This window comes from Cyprinodon variegatus, unplaced genomic scaffold (genome assembly GCF_000732505.1).
Source record: "Cyprinodon variegatus isolate N-32 unplaced genomic scaffold, C_variegatus-1.0 Scaffold58, whole genome shotgun sequence".
NCBI classification, from domain to species: Eukaryota; Metazoa; Chordata; class Actinopteri; order Cyprinodontiformes; family Cyprinodontidae; genus Cyprinodon; species Cyprinodon variegatus.
In genome coordinates, this window is record NW_015150511.1 from 1,596 (window position 1) to 9,853 (window position 8,258).

At 46.9% G+C, this 8,258-nt stretch overlaps 2 protein-coding genes across 3 annotated transcripts; both read left to right on the forward strand.

Moving 5' to 3' along the window:
- The first annotated feature begins 1,634 nt into the window (after nt 1-1,634).
- On the forward strand, nt 1,635-4,244 carry pet117 (PET117 homolog). The gene is made up of 3 exons (XM_015371418.1): nt 1,635-1,813; nt 3,519-3,673; nt 4,014-4,244. The coding sequence occupies exons 1-2, from the start codon at nt 1,718-1,720 to the stop codon at nt 3,666-3,668; spliced, it is 246 nt and encodes an 81-aa protein (XP_015226904.1). The 5' UTR covers nt 1,635-1,717; the 3' UTR covers nt 3,669-3,673; nt 4,014-4,244.
- Nucleotides 4,014-7,860, forward strand: csrp2bp (CSRP2 binding protein). Of its 2 annotated transcripts, none has more exons than XM_015371416.1 (10): nt 4,014-4,298; nt 4,381-4,502; nt 4,571-4,692; nt 4,800-4,972; nt 5,045-5,473; nt 5,555-6,141; nt 6,225-6,358; nt 6,436-6,611; nt 6,683-6,873; nt 6,951-7,860. In XM_015371416.1, the coding sequence occupies exons 1-10, from the start codon at nt 4,040-4,042 to the stop codon at nt 7,122-7,124; spliced, it is 2,367 nt and encodes a 788-aa protein (XP_015226902.1). In that variant the 5' UTR covers nt 4,014-4,039; the 3' UTR covers nt 7,125-7,860. The 2 variants fall into 2 exon arrangements, with proteins under 2 accessions (XP_015226902.1, XP_015226903.1); XM_015371417.1 differs by having other exon boundaries at nt 5,048-5,473.
- The last annotated feature ends 398 nt before the right edge of the window (nt 7,861-8,258 follow it).

Here is an 8,258-nt window from a genome sequence, read left to right on the forward strand (position 1 = left end):
ACAACAAATCAAAGAGACGGATAATGGATTAATGGTGAACTTCAAGCTCAAGGAACAACATTGATAGGAAAAGAATCCACAAAGCTTCTGGGATAATATCCTATGGAAAGATTAGTCAAAAACTGACCTTTTAACACCAGCTTTATGTGTACAGGCAGGAAACTGAAACACATCAAGAAAATAAAATGTTTCCTACTATTAAACATGGAGGAGGCTCTGTTATGCTCAGGGCTGCTTTGCTTCATCTGGCACAGTGCGTCTGAATCTCTGCAGGGTCCAATGAAATCTCCAGACTATCAGGGATTCTAGAGAGAGATGTGCTGCAGTTTGTTCCATTTGGATGTCCTGAGTGTTCAACAGCATAATGACCTAAAAACCACAGCTAGAAACAGCCAAGAACATCTGAGAGGAAAACATTACTGTTCTAAAGTGGCCTCTAGGAGCCCTGACCTAAATCCTATTGACCATCTTTGGAAGGAGCTGAAACAGACTGGAATTGGCAGCCTTCAGACCTGAGAGACCTGGAGCAGTTTGCTGATGAGGAGAGGAGCAGAAGTCCTACTGACAGGAACTGATTGATTGCATTGATCGACTCTACAGGATGGGCAGACCCCCGCGCACACCAGCTTTGCTTTTTTTACTCCATGTTTTGATCATTTTCATTTGTGTTTTGAGGCTAAACTAATGCCTTATGTCAGATTTAGAGCTCATTTTCTCAATTTATTTATATGAGGGGAAAAAAGCTATTTAAACAAATATGGAGTCAATATGACTGTAGTTTATTTTATATAGGTTCCAGCACGATGGGTTTACAGGTAATGAAAAAGTAGATGTGGCCAAGCTAAGAAGAGCAAAACAAATAAAAAAATAAAATTATAGGATAATTAATAACATATAGAATAACAGAAATAAAATTAAAGATTAAAATCTAAAGGAAATTTGTGGAGACAATGAGAACATAAGGAAATAGAAGGGAAGAGACAATGTTTTGATTCTGACTGGAGCTTATTGGACTTAATGGTACATTTATAATAAGGAAATGACTGGAAAAGTTAATATGATTGGGCGTCATGTATTATGGTATTACAAAGGATATCAGGATAAAAAATAATAGGTTACTTTAAAATATTTTTATGTTAATTAAAATTAAACATTTATTTCAGAAAGACTCGAAAAGTAAAAGTTATGTGGAATTTTTATTCATTTATTTTTTTTCGGTTTGATATCTGAGGATTTCAAATCCTCTCCAGTGGGGGGCAGTAAAACACCATTTAGCTATTAGCTAACCGCTATTAGGAAAGAAGAAAATATATTAGCTAAACAGGCCTTAAAATCAGATATTATTAACTTAATTATATTTTCAATGATAAACCTTTTAGGAAGTAAATCAAATTATGCTTGAAATCAGTTTATTTGATTAAAAAAAACTGGATTATTTAATCGCATTTAAAGTAAGAATATAAGTGTGTGTATGAACGTGCATATACACACATACTAATTTATATGTGAGTTTGTATGGATATTGATTGATAGATAATATGTAGATAATACTTTCCCTCTGACATCATTGATGACCTCACTCCAGTCTGGTAGGTGGCGGTAAATGCACCCTAAAGTTGGTTGCCATGCGCCAATAAAAACAGTAGAAGAAGACAGAGGAAGAAGAGGTAGCATCACAGTTAGCTTTATGCTAACCGCAGCCGTGTAACCTAACGGGATGTCTACAGCCTCCAAAGTGGTTCTGACGGTTTCTGTGGTTTTGACTCTGAGCACGGTGGCTGGGGTCCACCTCAAACAGGCCTGGGACCGAGAGGTAGGCGGCTCACAACCGGACGGTACGGACAGGCAGGCAGAGGGAGGTTTGTGTCCGGAGAGGTCAAACCCAGGACCAGTCTATGTCCTGAAGCTTTCAGATGTGTCTCTGCTTCCACACCTGAAACAAAAACCCGCATTTCCTCCTCAGTCTGCTACAGGTTCTATAGAAACCTGCTAAGAACCGGGTCATTTGACTCAGGTGAGCTGAAGGAGAAACACGTGTGAAAAGGTTCAGGTCACTGGACCCTGAGGAGCATAATCCAAGATCTGTTAAAAACAATATGGCTGCAGGGTTCTAGAGCCTCTTCTGGGTCAGAACCGTCTGGATAGATGAAACTAGCCTTGATGTGGATGACTGTATTGGACAGAACCATGTTTAGAAAACAAACACTCCATATAAAGCACGGTAGTGGTGGGCTGGGGATCTGGGATAGCTCAGTCTGGGTCTGAATGTTTTTACTACTGGGAAATTTCAAGTTGGAAAAATTCAGCCCGTGGAGGCTGATTCAGAACTTGTTAAGCTGGGTCACACTTGGTACCATTATGGACCAGAACCAGAATGGTCTGAATTCTCCAGCTCTACAGTCCACCTGCTGTAGTAGTTGGATGGTACCGGGCATTTCTACAAGCCAGGATTAGACCTGTGCATGGAAAAAAAAAAAGTCCTGGTTCTTTTCTTAAAGTCGTGTATGCCATTTAAGAGCCACTTTAGCCTGATTTATGTTGTGGTTCAGGATGTCCATCAACATCCAGGTGAGACAGTCAGAACTTTTATCAATCAAACATCAAAATGCTTCCTGATCAGCAGAACACATGGAATTTAGACAAGAGTGTAACTTTGTGATAAAACTTGGTGAGGACGCTCCAAGCATAGTGGCTACTCACCCTGAAAACTTTCAAAAGGGGGTTTATTTTCCAAAAATGAGCTCAAACATGTATTTATTGAATGCTTTCCTATTGTTGAGAACACAAGAGCACCACAATACACTGATATTTATAGTTATAGACAGACGCTTGCCTCTAGTGCATCATTTATAAAGGACTCAAAAACATTAATGTATAAAAAATGATGAATAACAGCCGGTACTGATGCCAGCATCAATATATCATGCATCCCTGGTATGGACACAACTTCACTTCCATCCATGCATGGCTTCCCTTTAAGCTGCACCAGTTATTATCCTCCTTCACAAGCAGAAAAATGTGTCCCATATGTCATTGACGGCCAAAGTCTATATATTTAACCTTATATTTCAAAAATCATTTATACTCTGGTTTTTATTATTTCTGCTTTAATTCTTGCAGGTTTCTTATATTTTAATTTTAAGTGTTTCCTGTTAGTCTGACTGTCTCTGTTTTGCAGCTATTTCTGAGTCTTGTTGAACTACAAAAGACAAAAAGATATGTTGAATTTTATTATAGCGTATTTTTTTCTTGTAAACTTGGGGATATATTTTATTGCATGTTGCATATCCCGCTGCCAGTGAATTTAGAACGACTTTGGATCAATTATAGATCTCTGAGGAACATCCCTGAGTTACAACAAATCCTGTGAAGTCTGATCAGAAGCAGATCAGAGTTCTGATATTGAAACCAGAACCAGAGGGTCAGAGATCCAGATTAGCAGTTTGACAGATTCTACTTTCAGCTGTGAGTGGATCTGAATGTTCTCCGAGTCTTAATGGTTCCTGGTTCCTCCACAGCGCCTCCGTGAGGGCGTAGTCAGGGACCTGGAGCGGCTGCAGCGCAAGAGAGAGAACCTGCGGCTGCTGGAGGAGCAACAAGTCCTGACCCGACAGCTGGAGGAGGAGAGGCAGCGGCGAGAGGCTGAGCTTCAGCCGCAGGACACCTGAGGAAGGTAGAGCACAGCTGGATCTCCCGTCCCAGAATATGGAGGGAATTCAGTTCCGTTGTTGTTAAAAAATATGTTTTCTAAATTGAAATCTGAGCAAATGTAGTTTTAGAAATAAAACTAAAAATCCTCTAAATCAAAAATAAGGTTTGAGAGTTATTAGATTTTGTCAAATTGAGTTTTACGGATCACATTTTCTTCACTTCTTGTGGAGGCGGGCTTTCCTCCGGAGAGATTCTATTGGTCTGCTTGACATCACCAAAAATATTCTTATTGGTCCAGAAAGGGCGTCCATATTAGGCTTGAAGGGACAGAGCTCAGCTGTCGGGTCGTCTCTCCTCTGCAGGTGGGGTTTCCGCCTGAGGTTCGCTGATGGACAGCAGCGGCGAGCAGCTGGCGGCGGCCGAGGACGAGGCGGCGGGCACGTCGGCCTCAGAGGGCCTGGAGGAGGGAGAGGTGGAGGGGGAGACGCTGCTGATCGTGGAGTCGGAGGACCAGGGTTCTGTGGACCTATCGCATGACCAGAGCGGAGACTCCCTGACGAGCGACGTGGGCGAAGAGACGGACGGAGGATGGGCCTGCGAGGACATGTCCTTCTACTGTGACCGCTGTCACAAGTGGATTCCAGCAGGTGAGCCAATCGGAGCGCGGCATGGGGTCGTTCCCTCTCTGCGTTCTCGCCTGGTTCTGACCCCGTTCTCTGCCGGTTTCAGCTCAGCTCCGCGGTGAGCAGCCCAGTTACCTGAAAGGAGACAACTTCTTTAAATTTCTGTGCTCCAGCTGCTCAGAGGACGGGAAGGAGAGCTTTGAGAGGATGAGGCTCACCTGGCAGCAGGTAAGACCCCGCCCCCTTTGGTCCGTGGCCTGCTGTCCCGCAGGTAGAAATCAGTCTTCTCTGTGCAGGTGGTGATGCTGGCCATGTACAACCTGTCTCTGGAGGGGACGGGGCGGCAGGGATACTTCAGGTGGAAGGAGGACATCTGCTCCTTCATCGGTCGACATTGGAACTTCCTGCTGGGAAACAGGTGAAGCGCTTCTGATCCGTTGGCCACCAGTGGGCGCTAAACCACACCGGTCCTGTTCGTGTTCTGTATGAGGCACTGAGGATGATAATTTTATCGGCCATTCGCAGGAAGAAGACGTCCACATGGTGGAGCACGGTCGCCGGCTGCCTGTCGGTCGGAAGCCCCACCTTCTTCCGTTCCGGAGCGCAGGAGTTCGGAGAACCCGGCTGGTGGAAACTGGTCCAGAACCGGCCTCCCACGCTGAGACCGGATGGAGACAAGACCAGCACGAAGATCAGAGGTGAGGCTCTGTGAAGCGGCAGCGTGCGGGTGAGTCGGCTCTGCCCTCCTCTGACGTGTTGCGTTTGGCCAGCAGCCTCCAGGCCGCCCATGGATCCCATCATCACGGTGGAAGGCCTGAGGAAGCGCGGAGCCAGGAACCCAGTGGAGAGCGCCATGCAGCTGAAAGAGAAGCGCTCCCGCACACAGGAGGCCAAAGACATACGGCGAGCTCAGAAGGAAGCAGCGGGCGGCTACACGGACCGCAGCGCCTCTTCCACACCCGTCAAGATGGGAGTCTGTCGGGGCGGACGGCGCCCCGATCTGGTCCTGGAGAGAGGCGAGGTCATCGACTTCTCGTCGCTCAGCTCCTCGGACCGTACACCTCTCACCAGCCCCTCCCCTTCGCCGTCGCCTGACTTCTCTGGTCCGGGAACCCCTGCATCCCACTCGGCCACGCCCAGCCTGCTGTCTGAGGCTGACCTCATCCCAGACGCCATGCCCCCTCAGGCGCTGTTCCACGGTGAGTCCTCATCCGTCTCGGCTGGCTTTTGTCCTGCCGCGAGAAAATGCTGATGTCACTGTTCACTGGCTCCACCTGCAGATGATGAGGAGATGGAGACGGAGGGGATGATTGACCCGGGAATGGAGTACGTCCCTCCGCCAAACATCAACGTCAGCCGGAAGAAGCTCCGCCCACCGCAGACTTTCATCAAACGGGAAGCTGATAGCGAGGAAGACGAAGGCCACGACCAAGAGGGCCGCTGTGAGGAGTCTGCAGACTGCGAGGCTCCGCCCTCTTCCTCCCGGGGAGGAGGAGGAGGCGGGGTAGTGGAGCGGCGAAGAACGACTGTTCCTGAGAAATCTGATGCTGTCGCCGCCCCAGAAGGTCCCCGCTTCTCCCCCCTGAGCTTATATGAGGAGCGGCTGCTGCTGCGGCGGATGGATGCCTGCCAGCTGGCACTGGCCGTCACGCCGCAGGCCAAACGACTCTACAGGAAGCTGCTCATCCGCCACGCCAAACGGCAGAGAGGACTGCCTCTGTTTGACATCGACCGGGCAGTCAGTGCTACCCTGAGCCTAGTGGGGGGGGTCTACGGCACTCAGGAGGTGGACTCACGAGTCGGGGTTGGAGTTAAAGGGACGTTCTGCACCAGCAGCCAGGAGGAGCGGATTCTGGATCGTTTCCAGGTAGCGGGAACCAAAACCTCCTGGTTGTTTCGACGCAGAGGTTCTCTGGATTCCTCTGATCTGTTCCGTCTCTGTTCCTGCAGACAAACGCGTCGAGTAGACGCGGCGTCCAGCAGCGCTCCGTGTCCTTTTGGCATCGCCTGATGGGAGCTGAGGGCAGTTTGGAGCAGAACATCAAGAGTCCGTACACGGCCCGGATCCTGAAACCGTTCATCAGGTCCGAGTCGCAGAAGTGGACCTGAGGCGCTGAGTGACGGTCGTCTCACCTGTTTTGTGTTTGTTCTACTTCCTCAGGAGGGATTTCGAGTCCAAACCTCTAAAGCTCCGCCTCCTGGCTGAGATTAGAGCATATCCTCACAGGAAGGATCCAGACTGGATCCCAGAACCCGACGCTCCCATCGACTACTGCTACGTCCGTCCCAACCACATCCCATCCGTCAACGCCATGTGCCATGACAGCTTCTGGCCAGGTAAGCCCCGCAACCTCCCTCTGCAGCCTCCCCTCTCGTCCCCGAGTCTGACCTCAGCCGTGTTCCTCCAGGTGTGGACCTGTCCGAGTGCCTCCAGTACCCAGACTTCAGCGTGGTGGTGCTCTACAAGAAGGTGGTGGTTGGCTTTGGGTTCATGGTTCCAGACGTCAAATACAACGAGGCGTACATCTCTTTCCTGCTGGTCCATCCTGAGTGGAGGAAAGCTGGGATCGGGACCTTCATGATCTACCATTTAATCCAGGTGAGTCCTGTCAGTGCGACGAGTCTGGGGGGGCGGAGCTCTGAGAACGTGTGGAAACATCTGCTTCTGTCTTCCAGACTTGCATGGGGAAAGACGTGACGCTGCACGTGTCGGCCAGTAACCCCGCCATGCTGCTCTACCAGAAGTTTGGCTTCAAAGCCGAGGAGTACATCCTGGACTTCTATGACAAATATTACCCCGTTGACAGCGGCGAGTGTCGGCACGCCTTCTTCCTGCGACTGAGGCGCTAAAAGGTGGCGCCGCGGTGCTGCGGGGAGCTCTGCTTTGACTTCTGTCCTGTTCAGAATAAAACGCTGCTTTTCTCTGTGTTTCTGGTTCCAGTTGTTCCTCTTAAAGATGGACTAACATTTTCTTTATTGGACATTTTCAGTCAAACTTAGCTACATTGGATGAATTTAGCTCCAATATTTTTTTTAAGGCTTTCAGTCCTCAGTTTCTTAAATTACCTCAAAGCTGCACCAAAACCAATTAAATAAATAAATTCTTCCTTGAAAACAGCTTTGGTGAACCTACTTTTACAGACTGAACATCTAAACTCCAGAGGAGACATATAGGAAGCTACTCAGCTGTTGCTAACAAAGACTTTAATCCCTAAACAAGTTAATTAAAAAGGTCACTTAAAAAAAAACAATACACGCAGCTTTGTTTTCATCTTTAGAGTTATTTCTGTATATTTTCCTGTCATAAACTTTAAATCTGCAACTAGCTAATATAGAACTAGCTTGTATTCTGAAGTTTGACCAGCAGATGGCGCTAATTCCCTTTCTAAAATACACCAGTTTCTTCTTCTTCCGGTTCGGCAGCTTTGATGTTGAAAGAGGTTTCAAAACGTATTGCTCAGTGTTGTGCTGGGGTATTAGTTCTTAAAAACATTGTTTTGAAATACTAAAAATGGCAAATGAAAATATAATTTGTCTGATTTTGTTGTTTTATTTCTATAAATGTAACTGGTACGTGTAACAAAAGTTACTTAAAGTATTTCTGATTCTGATAAGCAGGCTGATCTGTAAAAGTGTTTACTCCCAGATATTTGATCTTAATCTTTAAGGTTAAAGTAGTTTTAAAATGCTGACGTGTTTAAAATAAAAAAAACGTAGACATTGATTATTCCTTTGGAGTTTTCCTTAGAGACATTATGATGTGATGTGAAGGAGAAGTGAGAGAGGATTCCTGGAGTCTGAACCTCTGATGCTCTTAGAACCGTTTTTATTGTTAAGTTTAATTCACTGAACTTCCTGACTCAGGAAAAATGTTTTCAAAGCTTAAATACGTCGATGCTTTTGGCTTTTTTTACAGCAAAGGAAAAGAGAAATCCCAAGAATCGTTTGGAGACAAATGGCCCCAAACAGCTGATCGCAGTACAG

What these genes read in the sequence shown, in the direction of transcription:
- pet117 (XM_015371418.1), top strand. Translation starts at nt 1,718, where the DNA reads ATGTCTACAGCCTCCAAAGTGGTTCTGACGGTTTCTGTGGTTTTGACT. An exon ending in AACAGGCCTGGGACCGAGAG is followed by an intron (nt 1,814 to 3,518) that starts GTAGGCGGCTCA and finishes GTTCCTCCACAG; the next exon opens with CGCCTCCGTGAGGGCGTAGT.
- csrp2bp (XM_015371416.1), top strand. Translation starts at nt 4,040, where the DNA reads ATGGACAGCAGCGGCGAGCAGCTGGCGGCGGCCGAGGACGAGGCGGCG. An exon ending in TCACAAGTGGATTCCAGCAG is followed by an intron (nt 4,299 to 4,380) that starts GTGAGCCAATCG and finishes TGCCGGTTTCAG; the next exon opens with CTCAGCTCCGCGGTGAGCAG. An exon ending in TGATCTACCATTTAATCCAG is followed by an intron (nt 6,874 to 6,950) that starts GTGAGTCCTGTC and finishes TCTGTCTTCCAG; the next exon opens with ACTTGCATGGGGAAAGACGT.